This window comes from Notolabrus celidotus, chromosome 13, assembly GCF_009762535.1.
Source record: "Notolabrus celidotus isolate fNotCel1 chromosome 13, fNotCel1.pri, whole genome shotgun sequence".
Lineage (NCBI taxonomy): Eukaryota > Metazoa > Chordata > Actinopteri > Labriformes > Labridae > Notolabrus > Notolabrus celidotus.
The window spans coordinates 30,274,067-30,294,247 of NC_048284.1; the positions used below are offsets into that span (position 1 = coordinate 30,274,067).

At 42.9% G+C, this 20,181-nt stretch overlaps 1 protein-coding gene across 1 annotated transcript; it reads right to left on the bottom strand.

Moving 5' to 3' along the window:
- Positions 1 to 1,399: 1,399 nt before the first annotated feature.
- On the bottom strand, positions 1,400 to 19,893 carry casp8ap2 (caspase 8 associated protein 2). The gene is made up of 10 exons (XM_034699076.1): positions 19,462 to 19,893; positions 17,509 to 17,582; positions 15,458 to 15,532; positions 15,241 to 15,341; positions 14,893 to 14,967; positions 14,597 to 14,712; positions 8,906 to 11,769; positions 3,211 to 5,905; positions 2,442 to 2,541; positions 1,400 to 2,347 (listed from the first exon to the last, which is right to left on the bottom strand). The coding sequence occupies exons 2-10, from the start codon at positions 17,540 to 17,542 to the stop codon at positions 2,285 to 2,287; spliced, it is 6,123 nt and encodes a 2,040-aa protein (XP_034554967.1). The 5' UTR covers positions 17,543 to 17,582; positions 19,462 to 19,893; the 3' UTR covers positions 1,400 to 2,284.
- Positions 19,894 to 20,181: the final 288 nt, after the last annotated feature.

Consider the following 20,181-nt stretch of genomic DNA (forward strand, 5'->3'; position numbering starts at 1 on the left):
GTGGAAGCTACCCATGCCATGGACTCTAATGATCCCCATACCATCAGGGACGCTGGCTTTGACCTGTGAGCTGATAACGAGTCAGGTGGTCCCTCTCCTCTTTAAAGCAGATAATACAGCGTCCATGATTACTGTGTTCACAGATAATGGTTTCAGAAAATGATTTTAAGCCCATGCAGTGACTTCCACTAGAGTCATGTTTGTTTTTAACAGTGCTTCCTGTGGGCCCGCAGATCACATCCATCCAGTCTTGGTTTTGGTCCTTGTCCTTTCTGTACAGAGATGTCAGAGGATGCCAGATCCTCTGACTCTTTAATGATATTATATACTTTAGATGATGAAATCCACAAAACTGACATTTTGCCACACGGTCAACAGGAAGAGGTGAAACCATAGAGTTAATAAATGTGCCGGACTTCTCTCTGCAAATTGATTTAATATGACATGTGTGATCCGGTTTTCCCGGACCTCACTCTTGATATTCAGAATAAATAATCATTTTAGTAAGAAAGCCAGGTCATCATATTTGATCATTACATTTTTTCCACAACCTGTTTTTGATGAGTCAAAATTAGCATCCAAATATCCAAGCTAGCACTATTGTTAGCTTACCTAGCATGGTCATCTGTTTGCCATTGCCCAAATACTTTGATTTTTGATAAACTCATTTTGGGTATTATTTTTGCACTTACTCATGTAAGAAGGTGCTAAAGGGTTCTTTGTATGCCTGTACTCTTAACATTAAAGTTTGTGAGCCAATGTCACAATGCTTAACTTTTTGAGCAGTCATTAAAAAGTCTGAGTGATGTTGTAAGAGTGCTTCTTAAAAAATGTGAATATCATGAAACACTTTGTCAGTTATTCCTAAATTAAAAAAATATTCTGAAATCATTTAGAATAAATTAAAATATTTCAAGCAATTTTTCTATTTTAAGATTATCATGACTTACCGTTAAAATACTACTACTACTACTACTACTAATAATAGAAAGTAATACATTTTTTAAATATTCAGTTTTTTAAATTAACTACTATATTCATAATTTATTTATGGCCAGTTTATCAATTATTGCATTTCACTTTTATGTTTAAACCTGGTGCGGCTGAGAAACATTAGACGTTCGTGTTAAATGTAGAAACTAAAATTAAGAAAGTCTCTTCTCTCACTTCATGTCACTGATGGCTCAGCTGAGTTACCCTCCCGGGCTCTGGCCTGGATTTCAATACTTGCTGGCCCACTTCATGAATATTTGTGTCATGCTGGTAGAGTACAGAGTGCTACTTCAGCTCAGACATGATCCCCCATTCGCACTGATTTTGTATTCCTCCTGTTTGCCTGTATTAGTTTACACTATTACAGATTTTGTGAATAAAATGATAAATAAAGCAGACTCCAGAATAAATAAATAAAACTTTATTTGCACAATATTCACATTATTTGTGTTCCATGCTGTTTTTAAGCATTGGGATGAGTCAAACAGATAAAATGTTCCATACTATTAACAGAGATAAAGATATAATCCTGTACATGAGTTAGACATGTAAACATAACAACCTTCAGACATGTCAAGCACTGCCCCTGTACACCAACACATCAATTAAAACATCAGCTCAGGAGATGATACTGAAACAGTCCGACCTGTAAGAGCCCGGGTCTAACCCAGGAGGGACCCGTGAAGCTGTGTCCTCTGAGCGCCGGATCATTTTAGAAACAACGTTTTTAAACAAACCTGCACTGGAACCTGGATTTACTCAAGTCTGAAGGAAGTTTTCCCAACTGTTTTGAGAAAAACAAAATACTTAGGACTAAGAAGAACTTCAGATGATTGTTGATGTAATGTATGATATCTGCAGAGGAAAATAAAGGACATTTAGTGTATACTGCATGTTGTGAGGACCAGACATCAGCACACACAGTGCACTGATGTTGTTGTAGTGAGTGCAGTGTGGATTCTAAAACATAAATGTGCAGGAGAAAAAATAATACTGATGAGTTCCACTGAGCAGATCATCCTTATCGTCAGTTGTGTTGAGGAGAAGTCACTTCAAGAACAGTATGGAGGAGGTTCAGTTCAGAATCCAGACCACGACTGCGTTCATGGCTTTCATTTGTGCTCGCATAAATCTACCGTCTACGCAGCTGATACTGAGACCACCAAGCCTCCAGATCTAAGAGGGAAGAATGTGAGTGAATCGATCATCTGACCCGGCATTCACCTCTTCCAGTACCACACAGACATCATTGCCACACCGTACATGAAGAACTAGATCAGTGTCTGATCCATCAAGGGTCCTTCTTCTCCTGCTTCTTAAAAAGCTTCAGCAGCTGGTTAAATCTGTGAGCGATCTGAGGGAAGAAGAAGAGTTCACAATTAAGGCACGGTTATTCTTCACAGCCTGGATAACAGAAACATCACCTGAGAGAGGAGGGGTCCACTCACCTGCCCTGACGGCTTCTGCAGTTTCTCTGACAGAGCAGAGAACGTCTCCCGTGACGCTCCTCTTGTCTTCACGCCAACCAGAATATCTCGATCTTCCTCTCTGGAAGAAGCAAAGTACAAGTGAGGAGGTGGAGTTCACTCAGGAACTTTTATCTTTCCACACACAGAGAAATTACTGAGGACTGCCAGCTGACCAAAACAGGGGTACACCAGATTCTCTTCAAGTCAAATCTACGCCTACGAATGCCTCTGAAGCTAACAACCCAATCAGGAAGTCTGGTCCTGCTGGAGGTTTCTGCCAGTTAAAGGAAGTTGGTCCTTGCCTAGTATCTATCTCATCACTATCATCACTCTCTCTCTCTTATCCTCCTCTATCCCTCTTTCCAACCACAACTCGGTCTAAGCAGATGTGTGTCTAACATGAGTCTGGTCCTGCTGGAGGTTTCTGCCTGTTAAAGGAAGTTTGTCCTTGCCACTGTAACTTGCTAAATGCTGCAAAGTGCTCTGCTCATGGTGGATTAAGATGAGTCCTGTCTGTAAGATGGGACTGGATCTTATCCTGTCTGTAAGATGAGTCTTTGTTAATAATAGAACATAGAGTACAGTCTAGACCTGCTTTATTTGGAAAGAGTCTGAGGAGAACATTTGTTGGGATTTGGTGCTTTATAAAGAAAGACTGATGGTGTTGCCGGGCTTTGAAATAAAAAGCATGCTAAACAATCTGAGCACATTTTTCTGAGAGGTAGGACGAGGAAATAGAACCACTGACCTGGACCAGGACAACACCACCTCGCCCTTCTTCCTGACGACGTTCTTGGCGTGGAGACTGGAGGGGGACAGAGATGAAGGGGAGGATTTGGGTTCATTCTTTGTCTTGCAGTTGGACACTCTCTCCTCTTCACTCTCCTCCTTCTCCTTCCTGGGCCGCTTGGCTTTCGATTTCTCTTGGTGCTTCTTCCGTTTTCTATTCTCCCCTCCGTCCTTTGTGTGTTTCTCTGGTGAGCTGCTCGCGTCCTCTGCGATGGCGAGACTCCTATCTGACCCCGACACCTCCATATCATCTCTGTCTGAGTCAGACACACGTGACGCCAATGACCGGCTGCTCTTGTTTGTTTCAGAGCTTTCAGAGAGGTGGTGAGGACTTGTATCGGATGAAGAAGCTTTTGATGGACTTGGTCGAGCTGTCAGGTCTTCGTCTCTGTCGTGTGTTTGCCTCTGGGTCCCGGCGGTGACTGCTTCGCTTCGATCAGAGGAGCTCTTATTAACATTGTGCAAAGTGTTGTCTGGAGGAGGCAGAACTTTTGAGGTATTTTGTTGTTGTGATGAACCGTCTTTTTTAAGGGGTGACTCCTTTGTCTCCTCTTGACCTTGGTGGATCTCTTCTTCAGTGGCAGCCTGATGGACCTGAAAACTTTCAGGAGGGTTGGATATGTCGGTCTCTGATGGTTCAGTGTTTGAAGGAGTACCTTTCTGGGATTTGTCCATCAAAACATCTTCAGCACTAGACGCAGTGGGATCCTCTCCAAGCTGCTGATCTTCCTCCGTTAGTGTTCGACTTAAGCTGTCGTCAGCGGTGAGCGTGACGTCTGCTCCTGCCGCCGCCTGACGGATCTTCAGAATGAAGTGATCGTTGGATCTCTCCATCACCAGTGCCTGCATGGGCGCGTCAGGCTTGAACAAGAAAGGTGTGGCGAGTGGTCCGGAGCTGCTGTTGGAGTCACAGCTGGAGATGTCGGTGTCAAGGGCGAGGTGAATATCCTGTTCGCTGGCGTCTTCGCCGTCCATCAGAGCATCCTCACTGATGTGAGCACTGATTACGCTGTCCGGGGTGGACATGATGTTCATGGTTGACGGCTGCAGGAAGCTGAGATGGCTGTCTGATTTGAGGGGCGACGGGATGGTGAGCGAGACGGCCAGATCTTCGGCCAGAATGGAAAACGACCTGTGTGAAGACAACCCGGACTGCCCCGCTTTGCTCTCTGACGGCACCTCCAACAAGCAGCTCTCATCAAACAGAGCCGGGTTCAGCCGCGTACGATCTCTGGATCGTGGAGACGACATCTTGCGAGGGGAAATGCTCGACCATGTTGCAACAAGTTTGGAGGGAGTGTCGAACTTCAGCGGGGAAAGCAGCTTAGACGGAGAGTCGAACTTGGTTGGAGTCGTGATGCTGAAGAGTCTCTCTCCGTCCTTCCTGGGGGTGCTGAGGGACCAGGTGCTGTGGTCTCCGGTGATGCCGCTGGTTTCCAGTAAGTCAGATCCCTGCAGGAGACACTTGAAGATTTCTCCCATCTGAGAGTCTCTCACCAGGTTGAATGTTAAACTGGAAGCTTGTTGCTCTGTGAGCAGCTCAAAATCAGTCTTATCGAGCATGGAGGCGTTCTGATGGACCAAAGATGAGAGGTGGCTTTTCTCTGGTGTGGAGGGAAACATTTTAGGATGAGGGAAGCTGACCACAGCTTTTGTACTTGTCGGATGTGAGTCAGCATTCTTGTCATTTTCCACATGTGTGATTCTGATATCTTTGCCTCTACTCCCGAGGCCGGTTCTGTAAGGCACCACGGCACAAGGCTTGATCCGGTTCAGACTGGTTGGAGCAGAATGTGCCTCCTTTGGTTCAGACGGTGGCGTCATTTCAGGAGGCGGTGAGGACACTTTCTCACTTCCACTGGACTTGTTGTCCTCGCTCTGCGCTCTTGTCGGTTTGCAGAGGCTCTTCAGTATCACATAGATGTCCTTGAACATGAAGTCTACTTGGGTGTCTACAAAGTCCCACAACTTCTGCTTCAGATCCACTGCCTGCTGTTCGAAGATTCGCTTCACGATACCATTATTTGATACTTTGCCAAACACGGATGTGATCAGTTTCTTCAGTTTGGATTTCAGCTCCTTCTCCTGGCTGCACACTTTACCAAAATAAGCTCCGTCCACAAACTCTAAGAAGGACACCTGGAAGTTGTCCATCACCCCGTAGAAGCTCTTCCTGGGGAAGGTTTTGTGAAGCTTCATGTACTTCTTTCTGATCTCAGAGCGAACCAGCTTGAAGGTCCCCATCACATCCTCCACTGTTGCAAAAGAAGCTTTAGTCGCTGCAGGACAGACCGTTTTAAATCGACTCCTCGGACTTCTCCCCGACCCACCAGCCGTCTCGCTGATTTCCTTGGATTCTGAACGTCTCTCTTCAGACGTCCTCTTTATGAAAGCCTCGGGTCTTGGTTGGCTTCTGGCTGGTCTAGCCGTCTTCGCCCTCTTGGATGCAGGAGCGGGAGAATCCGTGGCGGTGTCATCACTTTCGCTTAAAATCTCCCCTTCCTCTAAGTCAGTGTCGGAGAGGCTGGAGGGCGGGTCAGAGACTTTGTCCACGGTGTTTTTCGGGTCATGGTTTGCAGGAGAACCTGGATATTTGTTTTCTTTGTTTACATCCAACTTCTTTGAGTTTGCATCGACGGGTGGGCTGGAGAACTCTGTGCAGGAGAGAGCAAGAAGATGTGTTTGTGTTGAGCAATGACAGTGACTTATTACTTTTTTATTACCAGCTCCCGGTTACATTAATGTTTTTAAATTTGTATTTAGGACATGTTTAACTGTCTCTGCTATTAGAGAGGACTAAGCTTTGATGACAGTTTGAGAAAAAGAAACATTTGAAAGTCCAGGGTCAAAGTTTACTCAGCCTAACTGGATTCAACTCCTTTATTTGAACGTTAGATTATTTGTTTTTCCATTTAATCTGGAGTTCTGTCAACAACACTCATTGTCTGGGCTTTTTGGGAGTTCCTGTGTGTAAAGTTTCTTTTTTTTTAGACACTGACGTTTGTAGAAACATCTTTAACTGGATTAATGGTTTCAGGGAGGGATGTTTGGTGACAGCTCGGTCTGGAAGATGTTACAAATTTATGCAATGTGAGATAAAATTGTTGAATATCGCAATAAGAAAAGTAAGTGAAACAAAAACAAAAAGTAGAGACTGCATGACAGTTACGTTTTTTTTACTGTCATCATGATAAATATTTGATTAGTATAACTATATTAAAATTATACCTATACTTTATTATTTCATGTATTTATTTTGACAATCTGTTAGGGTCCATTTCTTTTTACTTTCTTCTTTAGGTGCATATGACCCTGTCCTCTTTTGTTACTGCCCTATGTACACTGCCATTCTGTGCGGGGGTAGGGTTGGGTGATGGATGGGTTCAATGACATGGCTGAACCATCACTTGTGCTATGTTTTGCAATGTCAAACAACCAATAAACAATTGATCACAAAATAAGTTGTGTTTTTATTTTCTATCTGCTGAACATCATGTTTTGTATCATGTTTGGAAAAATGTTCCTAAAGCAGGTTTTCTCTCACTTAAAGCTGGGGTTGGTAGTCTCGGAAAACCAGCATGAATTTGAATGTAGCTTTTCCTCATGACTCCGTCTAACCCCTCCCCTCCTCCCTCGGAGCTCCTCCAAAACGACGCCCCCCCTCACATGCACGAGCGCCGCTGATTCTCGACCATATGATGGTGACTGATTCAAAACCGGTCCTCACCAAAACATTATCATAGTGAAAGTTAAAAACACAAACAAACATGGCTGCTGTTAGTACTCACAACTATCATGCTAGCATTATCCAGTTGTACCGGTGACACGATATCAGGAGAGAAGTTATAACACATATATAATACTGTAACAGCTCTACTGTTTGTTAAACCGGTTCAGTGTAGATGTTCTTAATTCCTACAGTGTTGACGGTCAGTGAAGGCATCAGGAGAGGTGTAGAGTGTGCGAGTGGGAGAGAGGAGAGACAAGAGGAGAAGTTTTTCATTCATTCAAACATTGATTGTTGTTTTGTTGGTTGGCGTGATCACGGCTGACAGTGACCGGTTATTAAAGATCAACGTGTTCACGAATCGGCTCGTCATCCCTACAGCGTCCGGACGGACGCTACAATAAATCTATATTTTCTGTAGGACTTACTGAACGTCATTAATTATTCTGCTTGTTGGTGAGAGCTTTTTAGACTCTGATCCGGACTACAGTCCTGAGCAAAGCACCTCATCAGGTCAGAGGGGACAGGCCCGAGGACGAGCGAGAGGGGCAGTAAATAGAGTCAGGGGAAGCAGAGGCAGGAGACGGGGACTCGGAGGAGTGAACGCCGGGGAAATGTACGCCCAGGAGGAGGGCAGAACGGCTGGACGGGATTTGATTGGTTTAAAATTTGGGGAGCCAAAAAACGGTGATTGGTTGGTGTTTTCCCAGGTTTACTCCGGCTGTAGATAGCAGTTTTTTTTTCACTCTTTTTTAGGAACACATCATGTATTGATTGCCATCAGGACATAAAGATCATTTTAACCAGTATGACAAAAAGTGTATCTAAATCTGATTACCAACCCCAGCTTTAAGAAGCAGTGCCTGTTGTTGTTTTTTAGTCATAAATTCAGACTCGTGATGAATTGTTTGTCTTGCTCAGTCTCAGTGGCAGCTCGGCTTGCAGTCTTTGCACCACCAAAGAGCTTTTTGTGAGACTGCTCTGTTCTGTGAGTTCACCACTTTAATCAGCTGCTCTGTTTGTTTGAAAGAGGAGGAGACCTCTGTGGAAAATCAGCCTCTGGTTAAAAACCTTGATAATGATTAACACATAGGGGTCGTCTTGAACTCTGTTTGAGGCCTGACGTGCTGCTGCTCCTCTGACACTCTTTGTACAATGGCACAGCTGAAACAATCCTGCATAGATTTGAAACATGTAATATGCAATCAAGTCTGGATCTATGATAGGGTTAGTTCATTTCTATGGGGCAGCTGTAGGCCTTCATAAAAGCATCTTGAGCATAGAGTCAAATTTAGTTCTGAGGGTTCATCTGTCACAGATTTACCATCCTAAAGAGAGGAAACTCAAAAGGAGGACATTAAGGACATTATATCACTGTCAATGAGGAGGAGCTACAGGGAGCTGTGTTCATGCACACTCGTTTGAGTCGAGGTTAAGTTAAAAAGCCTTTCTTCACTCAGGGCACATCTCATAAAATCCTACAACATCAGGAAAAACACGCAGTGGAGACTCCACATGCCTGTGCTGGTTCTACACTGGTCTTGCTGAGTAGTTGCAGCCTACATCAAACCCCATCTCCATTTCCTAGATCAACAGACTGACAAAACGTTCATAGATCATTTAATGGATGAGTATTCTGGTGTCAATGAGATAAGATTTAATAGTTCAGTCAACTAAACACACACAATACCAGTATGTAGTCTTATTTAGAGCACTGATAATCTGGATTTGGTGAGCTTTAAAAATCTGCATTCAATCAGGTTGATCAAATCCAGTTTGCTTTAACTGGAACAGAACTAATCTGGAATACCTAATCCAGGATATCAAAAAGAGTGACCAAATCTGGATCATTCTTATCCAGACTGAACCTTTTGAACAACCTGACCCCGGGTGTCAAATAATGGTAATAATGAAACTCCATCTTTACCTTTCTGGAGGCTCTTGACGTGACCCGGCTTGCCGTGCAGATGGAGTTGGGTCCTCCTGGTAATCCGTACTGGGCTCCTCAGAGGACTGATGGCGTCAGGAATACTCTTCAGACTGCTCAGTGTGCGCATCATGGAGTCCTCATCGTGGAGAAACGGCACAGAGCTGGATGGCTCCACATTACTCTGGTGAGTCTTCCCAGGACTGAAGTTCTTCCTTGGGGTGAACGTGAGCCCCCTGAACTTCTCGGGCTGGACCGCCTCCTCTGTGGTACTGCTGACTTTAGACACCGCGATGCAACCTGTGGAGGAACTCGGCTCCGCTGGGATGTTATCCTTGTCGTTGTGGTCTTCATTTGTTTGCGTTAGCATGTAGATAGCCTCGGGGAGACTCAGCCCTTCTTGTGGGAGGGACTCCAGGCTGATGGTGCTGGATACAGAATCTACTTCTTTAGGACCATCTGGCTTTTTACTAACGTCTTTCTTCCTCTCTTCTCTTATCTTCGGTTTGAAACTGGAAGTTGGCAGAGACTGTTCTTGTTGATGACTCTGATGTGCTTTTGTTGGACTTTTAGGATTAGCCTTGTCAAGAACATGTACCACGACAGGACCTTCTCTTGTGGGTGTAGGAGACTCTTTTACTGGATCTACAGGAGGGCTCTTCAGGACTGATGCTTTAAGAGTCCTGTGGTTCATCTCTACATCTGAATCCAGCATGATGGGTAGTTTAGAAGTAACAGATTTATCTGAACTTCTTCTTTGTTCCACTTTCTGTAAGGAGCCCTTTCCAGATGTGTCGCTGACTTCACCCGTCGCCTCAGATCCACGTTCATTTCTTGCGGTATCTGACGCTCGCTTGGTTTTGTCCTCTTCTGTTTCTTCCAGAGAAACACTCGCGGGTGGTTTTGTTGTGTGATGCTTGGTCGTGGTCTTCTCTGCAGTCTCCAGTGGTTTGCTTTGAGCTGAGGTAGTCTGGACTGTGCTGCCCTCGTCTTGTTTGTCAGTGTCCCTCCTGGTTTTCTTCTGTTCTGCGTCCTCACGCGCTGTTTTCAGTTCCTCTGCCGGTTCCTCTGCTTCTAACTCGCTGCTGTTGACTTCATCGATCACACACATGTCCTCAACGTTGGGCTGTGAATCCTCATCATCATCTAGTGCGTCTACAAACGCTCTGTCTACTGGTGTGAGGTCTTCGAAGGGGAGCACTGGTTTTTTGATTGGCGAGAGGGTGAGATTTAATGTCTCCATGAAGCACAGCTTCCTGTTTGGACTGTTTTCATCCACAGAGATCTTCACAGTGGTGTTCGGCTCCTCTGATGATCTTTTTAAGGCCTCTTGTGTCTTCTTTCTCTCTGTACTACAGACGGCAGCTTTATGTAAGTCTGGTTCTTTTGACTTCTCTTGTTTTCTGCTCATATCTAATAAAGTCCTCCTCTTGTGCTTTCTGTTGGCTTCATCCTCCTGTCGTTTCTCCTCCTTTCTTTGGTAATCCTTCACCGGTTTGTGCCCTTCCCTTTCTTTTGAGGTATCTCTGTTGTGCTCAGAGTGCCGGGTTGAAGAGGACTTTCTGTGCTCCTTTGAGTCTGAACTTCTCAGATGTCTGTGACTACTCTTGTTTTTTCTGTGGTCTCTGCTGTGGCCCTCTTTGGAGCTGTGTTCAGAGTCTGACGTGGACATCCTGGCTTTGAGCTCTCGAGTTTTTGACTGCTCACTGTGTGGAGTCTCTGGTGGAGGGCTTTTGGTCCTCTCTGATCTGTGGTGCCCCTCAGTGTTGAGGTGGTTCCTGCCTTTACCTGACCTGGAGTCGTACCTTCGCTCTGTCTCTTTGTGTTCCTTGTGAGATCTGCTTTTCTCGTGACCGTCCTTGTTGGGATCTGAACAACTTCTATGTCTCCTTGTTGTCGACTCAGATTTCTCCTCTCTGTGCTTGGACTTGTGTTTGTCTGACTCTCCATGTTGGGATGACGGGCCGGTGCTGGATTTGTCAGGCTCTTCACCCTTGGAGTGAGAGTGAGACAATGCTTTGCAAGCTCTTGTCTCGATGCTCAATCCACCGGGCTGAGAGCTGGAGCTGTCCTTCCTGGAGGGTTGAGGAGGATCTCTCCTGGGTGCAGGATTGTTTTCCCTCGGAGGTGAAGGTGGTAAAGGTGGAGGGGGGGGAGGAGGACAGGATGGCGGGGGTGGAGGAGGATGGCAGCAGCGGTGCAGGACTGCAGAATGGTGGAGGAGGTTTGGAGGATGGCGGAGGAGGATTGGAGGATGGTGGAGGAGGTTTGGAGGATGGCGGAGGAGGATTGGAGGATGGCGGAGGAGGTTTGGAGGACGGCGGAGGAGGTTTGGAGGATGGCGAAGGAGGATTTGAGGATGGCGGAGGAGGTTTGGAGGATGGCGGAGGAGGATTGGAGGATGGCGGAGGAGGTTTGGAGGATGGCGGAGGAGGTTTAGAGGATGGCGGAGGAGGTTTAGAGGATGGAGGAGCAGGTTTGGAGGATGGAGGAGGAGGTTGGAGGATGGTGGAGGAAGTTTAGAGGATGGAGGAGGAGGTTTCGAGGATGCTGGAGGAGGGTTAGAGGAAGGTGGAGGAGGTTTGGAGGATGGCAGAGGAGGGTTAGAGGAAGGTGGAGGAAGAGGTTTGGAGGATGGTGGAGGAGGTTTAGAGGATTGAGGAGGAGGTTTGGAGGATGGTGGAGGAGGTTTAGAGGATGGTGGAGGAGGTTTAGAGGATTGTGGAGGAGGTTTGGAGGATGGTGGAGGAGATTTTCTACCGGAGCTGCCTGCGGGGGTCCGACTAGACGCTTTTTGGTCTTGTATATTATTATGGTGAGACTGATGACGGGGATGATGAAGATGATTGTAACCTCTCCCCGACCTGCAGAAAACAAAGTTAAATTAATAATCATGAAACAGATCCAGTCAGTATAAGAGAGCTTGAAACAAACATGACTATTTGCCAACAAAGGATTCTACAATTCTGACAGAATGTCGTGATTTTAACCAATTTTAAGGTATTTCCATCAGCCCCATTAATCTACATTTACAGTATTTAGATACAGTGTGCTTTTTTTTAGACATTTCAGAATTTATTTCAAGTTTATTTTTGGGGGCTTTTATGTCTTTATTTGGAGGATAGGACTGTGGATGGAGGAAGAAACTGGGAGAAAGAGTTGGGAATGACACATGGTAAAGGGCTGCAGGCGGGGCCATTCCCATGAGGATTAGAGTCTCTGAAAATGTGGCAACATAACCACCAGGCCGAACCAGAGCCTCAAAACGTCTTCTTTTGGAATTACTGATGGGCACAAAAACTTTTGGGATTGCTCCATAAGACTGATCATATGCAATTGGCTGGAGAGGTTATATGTCTGATGCAAAGTATTAGTGGTGGGAAAAAAGACTTACTAATACAATAAACATTTTTATAGGGTGTTTTTAAGAATCTTTTTTTCCCCTGGGGTTGATTTTCTTTTAAGATGGCGACACATCAGTTTCCAGAATAACAGCTGACGTGAGCTGACGGAAGCCATCAGAGGGCTCAAGCACCAGTTGTTTTATCAATAAAACAGGATCATAATAAGACTTGACGTGAAAATGAAATTGCAATGTTTAGTTTGATGTTCATTTGACAGACAGACGGACAGACAGACAGATATGTAGTGTGCCTTATTTTAGGAAATATTAGACATGTGGAGTCTCTATTTTTTATGATTCACCCTTTTTTTGTTTGAAAAGGAAAATAAAATCACAACACTCACTATTATTGAATATTTGTTGTATTATAATACTTCAGGGTTGTAACATTGGATCCAGAATGAAGCATACTGCTCCAGATCTACAAAGCACATCCTCTAAAAGTGCTTCATTTTGTCACTGACAGGCTCAGGTTGTTTTTCACGGAGTTGATGATGCAAAAAAAAAAAAAAAACAGGGACCCAGAAAGATGTTTCTGTTCAAACATTAAAGGTGACATATCACGCTTTTTTCATCAATATATATTGGTCTAAGAGGTCCCCAAAACATGTCTTTAAGTTTATGCTCAAAAAAACACTTTGAAATCAGATTTTGGCATGCCTGAAAATCCCTCTTCTTCAGTCCTCCTCAGAACACTCTGTTTTCTCTCTGACCACGCCCCCTCGGGAAGTGGGTGTGGCCTCGGCTCTCCAGCACGTTGATCTAATGTTTACATGTTGGCTGAATATACACGGCTGCTCAGAGATCACGTTACTTCAACCCTCTGAATCTGATCCAGAATCTGATCCTTATGGAGAGGCGCCTGCAGCAGGACCTTTCTGAAGGATTGGTCATAGATTTAATGTTACTTGTTGTTTTATTTATCAGTATGTCGACGTGTGTCTTGGTACACGTGTGGCTATGCTAACTAGCGCTAGCACTTATCCATAATAAATAAAAATCATCCACTAGATCTTCAAATCTGCAGACGTGGGGAGTAAAACCGACCTCTGCCAGAAAGGCAGCAGGACCTTTCTGAAGGATTGGTCACAGATTTAGTGTTTCTTCTTGTTTTATTTCTCAGTATGTCGACGTGTGTCTTGGTACACAGCTACAGCTACGACATGTAGCTATGCTAACTAGCGCTAGCACTTATCCATGATAAATAAAAATCATCCACTAGATCTTCAAATCTGCAGACGTGGGGAGTAAAACCGACCTTTGTGTTTATTAAGACAGCCTACAACTAGCATGCCTCCCTCCTAAGCTCCTTGTTAGCACACATTTGTGCAGGTAATGAAAAACGGAGGGGGGATTCAGTATTATTTTATACAGTCTATGGGCTGAACAAGCTCCGAGCTCTGACTCCGTGACAGACCGGATATTGTTGTGACGTAACAAAAACACGGAAGTCTGAAACGGCTCGTTTCACACACATTTAAAGAAAGGTGGAGAAATCAAAACAGGGGCAGAATGGATTTTTTTCATTCTCGGGGGGTTTGTAGACATGCCAGGGACACATATTTCAGGTAGAGAACCATTAAAAAGTCCATTTTGCATGATATGTCACCTTTAAAAAAAACTTAAGAGCTACCAGGATCCTTTGCTCTGAACAGTGATTATATCTTACAGAAGAAGGGATCAGAGGGCCCAACAGTGCAGTGTTTTTGTTTTTGTTACAGTGCTTTTAAAAGTGAGTCTGGACCATAGACTGTAAAAAATATGGACGTAGTATCCGTGACGTCACCCATCTGTTCCTGAGAGTTGTTTTGAAGCAAATCGACGGCGGCAGCCATATTGGTAATGCGGAACTCAACTAGGCAGAGTGTGACGTAGTGTGACGTAGTGTGAGTCTCTTAGCCAATGGCTGTGTGTTCCCGACCGGGAGTCACGTCAGTCATGTCCTTATTTGGGCAAAACTCATAATCTTAATATCTTCTTAACCGTCACGTTAGAAAAAAATTCACCCCCCGTACAGTGTGTGCTATTAGAGAGATTAGCGTTGTAGGGCCAAGCCGTTTTTTGAACCAGGCTGTAAACAAGTTTATTAATGCTGCAAAGATCGTCTTTTTCCCATTCATATCTATGTGGTTTCCGGTGTTTCTGCAGCCAGCCTCAAGCGGATTTTCGATGTATTGCAGTTTATATCACTTCCGCATTGGCTTCATCGTTTGAGACCGGAGTTTGCCGCTTGGTCTGGACCCAGCGCAATATTTGTCAAACAAACATAGAAATATAACAACACTCACATTTGATTCAGTCTCTGAATCTCAGCGTCCTTTCTCTTCACTTCCTGTTTGGCGGTGAGTAGCAGAGCAGAGATGTTCTTCTTCAGACGGTAGTTCTCAGTGTTCAGACCTGTGTTCTGTTTATAGACAGAGAACATCATGTGAGTGCTTCTGATGCTACCTTATAATAAAAGACACTCAGAGAGTTTGTTAAAGACAGTCTTTTGAGACTCCATAACAAAGAGGAGTATCAGTCAGAAGTGTGTTTATGTCTGATATTAAGAAGTGATGTGATTCTAGATAAGAATGAATCAGACCTGCAGCTCCATCTGCTCCAATCTCCTGCGCAGCTCTTTGATTTGATTCTGAGCTGCTTGGAATCTGGACTTTAACTGAAAAACAAACAAACAGAAACAAAGGATTGTGAGACAGTTTCCAGCTAACATCGTCTCTTTCTGTCACATTAGTTGATCCTTTTACGGCCAAATGTTGTTTATAACGCTGAATAATAATCGGAAGGTTTAACGCCCACTCGTCTATTCACACCTGGAGGTCTGAGGGAAACCAGTTAAAACCAGTTTTCACTCCACATTTACATCCACATCCTGAAGCCTCACCTCACTTCACCAAAGAGAAAGGAAAGAATAAAGCTCTTTGTCCCTCACCTCAGCGTACGTCGACTCTCTGCTCTGCTGCTCCTCCGTCACGAGCTCTTCGTACAGATCCATCGACTCCTTCACATGTGACGAGTGTGGAGGCGACCTCTCTGAAAGAAACAAAATGAAGACAATAAATAAAATATATTAGACTTTCACAGCCACAGTTTGGAGAAAGGTAAACCTCAGAGGATCAATATTATTATGAGAGGACCGGAGTGATTACCTGTATGGCTGCTAACGCTCATATCCAGGCCGTCGTAGATATCCACTGAATCTTCACTGACCGCTGGTACAAAAGCTGAGAACACAGAACATGATCATAAATATAAATAATTAATCATGTGGGACTATAACAGACAATTTCTACCATAAACATCCAAAACAACAGATTTATTCCCTCAGTAAACACAAGTGTACTGGATTATTTTCTAGTCTTCTTCAACACAGAACAAACTTTGTCCCCATTTAGAATCAAATACACGATGAAGCGGGTCTGCTTGAAGTCCTGGATATCTTGTGATCGACACGCTAAAACAACAGAGAACTGAAAAACTTCCAGTTCAGTGTTAAGTGAAATGTAAGACTCAGGCTGTCAAATGATTCATTTATCTTATAACGATTCATTTTGAATTAATCACACATTTTCATCTCATCCTAAATGAACCTTAAATGGATATATTCCTGGTTTTTAATACTCTGATCAACATGGGAGTTTTAAATCATGATAATTTCTTAGAAAAATCTTTGCATCAGTGGTTTTGATTATGTATGTTAAGCTTGTAAGAAGTCATGTTGTAATAATTCATGTTTATAATATCTATTTCGTTACCGTGTTCAAACTAGAATCACAAAAATCACAATATGCTGTTTGATGAATGACTGTGAATGAAGACTATTTTAACAGTCGAGTAGTAAACGATATTTATAAAGATTTAAAGGTGAAGCTGAAATGTTCGACTCACACAGTGTGGCTCTAACTTTGGACTGTTTGTTAAAAAGTGACTTCAGGTCAAACGCTCACTCATTACTGACACGCTCCTATAATAAGCATGGTACACAGTCTGCAGGTGCTCTTCTTTGTAGTGGCTTTGTGGGTGAACTGCTCCAAGACGTTAGAGTGTTGCGGCAGCAGCAGCCGCCATTTTGCTATTTTCTGTTTGTCTTCTGTCTGAACAACTCTCAGCAGAGAAACTCAGCTAAAGGAAAATGATGTTATGTCCACACACAGCAAGAAAAACATGTGATGACATAACCAGCTAATAATACTACAATTAAATAATTCAAAAACAACTTTTTTTAAAGGTGACATATCATGCAAAATTGACTTTTTAATGGTTCTCTACCTGAAATATGTTTTCACTGGCATGTCTACAAACCCCCTGAGAATGAAAAAAATCTATTCTGCCCCTGTTCTGATTTCTCCACCTTTCTGTAAATGTGTGTGAAACGAGCCGTTTCAGACTTCCGTGTTTTTGTTACGTAACAACAATATCCGGTCTGTCACGGAGTCAGAGCTCGGAGCTTGTTCAGCCCATAGACTGTATAAAATAATACTGAATCCCCCCTCCGTTTTTCATTCCCTGCACAAATGTGTGCTAACAAGGAGCTTAAGAGGGAGGCATGCTAGTTGTAGGCTGTCTTAATAAACACAAAGGTCTGCAGATTTGAAGATCTAGTGGATGATTTTTATTTATCATGGATAAGTGCTAGCGCTAGTTAGCATAGCTACATGTCGTAGCTGTAGCTGTGTACCAAGACACACGTCGACATACTGACAAATAAAACAACAAGAAACACAAAATCTGTGACCAATCCTTCAGAAAGGTCCCGCTGCCTTTCTGGTAGAGGTCGGTTTTACTCCCCATGTCTGCAGATTTGAAGATCTTGTGGAAGATTTTTATTTGTCATGGTTAAGTGCTAGCACTAATTAGCATAGCCACATAGCTACATGTTCATAGCTGTAGCTGCAACTCTGTACAAAGACACACGTCGACATACTGACAAATAAAACAACAAGAAACACTAAATCTGTGACCAATTGTTCAGAAAGGTCCTGCTACAGGCGCCTCTCCGTCAGGATCAGATTCTGGATCAGATTCAGAGGGTTGAAGTAACGTGATCTCTGAGCAGCCGTGTATATTCAGCCAACCAAACCAACCAATTCTTGGTTAAAGGACACACCTCCCTATCGCCCTCATGAATGATTGTTAAGGCCAAAGCCCCAAACCACACAGTGTAAACAGTGTGTTTCAAATGTAAAGGTCTTATACTTACTACCAGAGGCTCTGCTGGTGTCCATGCTCTCCATTCTTACTGATACAGCTGCTACTCTGTTCCTTATGGAGTACCTGAAAACCAGAACCACAGTTATTAACAGCTCACAGAGGCAGGAACACACTTTACAACAACACAGGGCCGTCTGTGTGTGAATGAGACTAGGTAATACTGATGGGCTTTTTGCATTGCTACTGCTGCTTCCATCAGTGTGTGAATGTGGTGTGAATTTGACAACTCAACTCATTTTTATTTATATAGCACCGTTCATATATTCAAGCATGCAGCCCAAAGTGCTTCACAAAGAACAGAGACAGAAAATGACGGAGTAGGTGAAAGAATAAAACAAGAGAGAGGAATTTGATATGAAATCCTTTAAAATAAAATAAATCAAAATAAATCAATTAAATAAATAAGATCAATACCAGAGTACAAAAATATAATCTAAAATATAAAATAAGAAAAAAATAAAAAATAGAGATAGAATAAGATAAATTAAAATAATACAAAAAAGATAGAATAATTAAAATAATAAAATAAAATAATAAAAGAGATAGAAGATAAAGTAGAATAAAATAAATAAAAGAGATAGAAAATGATAAAGTAAAATAAATAAATAAATAAATTAACAAACAAATAAAGAGATAGAATACGATAAAGTAAAATCAATAAAAATGATGCTAAAACATTTTTCATAAAGGCACTAATACAGTCCAGGGCTTAAAAGGAAATTACTCCAAGTTAAAAGACCAATTAAAAAGATAAGTCTCAAGTTTACTTTAAAAACACTCAGAGAGTTGGCGGTTTTAAGGTCCAGAGGCAGAGAGTTCAGAGTTTAGGGACATAGAAACAGAAAGCTCTCTGGTCAGTGCTTGTGAGAGACACACGAGGAACATTTAAAAGGGTGTAAAAGAGCTTTGAGTGGTCAGAAGACTAGAGTGACTGTGTGTTTACCATTAAATACACAGGGTAACACATTTAAACATACAAAAAGACAACAGAAACAGATGTGGTTAGCAGAGGACACCTGATTTATAATGGTGAGTATTGAAAGGAGTGTTCACTAATATCAGGTGCCATGTACAGTGTTAGCTCGCAGGGTTGCTTACTGATTAAGATCATTCATGGCAACTAGATCAAACCATCTTTTAATGATTTCTGTAGCTTCACCTGAAGGCAGTGGTCAAAATGGTGATTTATTCAACACTTAGGTCCTCTAGATGCAAATGGTTTGACATTTACATTTCTGATGGAAGGACTGCAAATCTAGGGAGCCTGGTAAATTGAAGTGTAGAAGCTTCACAGTTCAGTGTTTTCATTCACCTGATGTTGTCCTATCATGTGTTTTGAAAGGTGCTACACACACGACTTTAATTCTGATTGGTATGATTTTAATAAACAATCACCTTTGTGCTACATGGTGGGTCAGATTGAGATTATCACAGGGCCAGTCTGAACAGGTCTGCTGTAGGTGTGACTGTGTCGTTAGCATGAAAACAGAGGGCTAGTTTGCCCTACTGTGTTAACATCTGCTACACAAAGACGGGAGCCAGGAACAAAGCCTTCAAAATACTGAGCAACCCTTTCGATAATACAGTTTACTCTTAAACCTTGTCTTTATGTGAATTAATCTGGAGCAATACTGCTTAAATATTACATAAAATCACGTTAAAACCGTAAAGAACCCAATATATGCATTAAATGTATTTTACAGTGAGTCAAAGCGACAGATTTTATGTGGAATCATCAGATATTTCTAATTGTTTAATTAAAAATATCATTTAATTCAAATGAACGCTTAATGCTACATTATAATGTCTGACGGTGAGTAACGTTCACGTTCAGTTACACAGCAGGGAACCATCAAGTCGGTGAGTTAGGGGGACAAATGTAGGTGCTATGAAACGTAAAGACATTCACAAAAAGGGAGTTAATGGTAAGTATTCGTCTTACCTTTCTGCCGGTTGTGTCCTTCTGTTGTTTACAACTGTAATGTCGCGCCAAGACTTCTCCCCACCGGAAGTAACGACATTTTCCCGCGGTCTGTCACTGCTGAGGCTGGGTTGTTGTACCTCCTCGGTTTGAGAAATTACTCTAAAAGCAGCAGTGAAAGCCTGTAGGAGACAAACTGTACCTCTACTGACTGTCTGCTCCAGTCGCTCACATCCTACGGCTGTCAGTAGACTCAAAGGAAGGCGTTAAATCGCAGTAGATTGTCCAGTTTGCTCGAGAGAAAGTTCTTTTGCTCGCCGAGGAGAGTTGCTGCTACTGGCTGTGTCAGTGTACCGTCGAAAAGTGCTTCCTGTCGAGATGTGACACTAAGCGGCCCCGCGCAGGCGCAAACTACAACAGAGCGCAGATATTTGTCCGGCAAAAGACGCTTCTCCTGACAGCTTTGATAATTATGGAAGAGGATTAGGGCCACTGAAAAAAACAATCAAAGTCAAAATGTTTTATTATTATTATCATTTTCATTATTAATATTCGGAGAAAAAAGTAATTCTTCTGAGATTAAAGTCAGAATTCTGACTTTTTTCTCAATATAATAAGAATAATTAAAAAAATGTTCACCTTAATTTTTAGTTATTTTTCCAGTGGCCCTTATCCTCTTCCGTAGATACAATTTTGTGATAGTTTCAAAACTATTGCTTCGCGCTGCAGTGGCATTTTTCT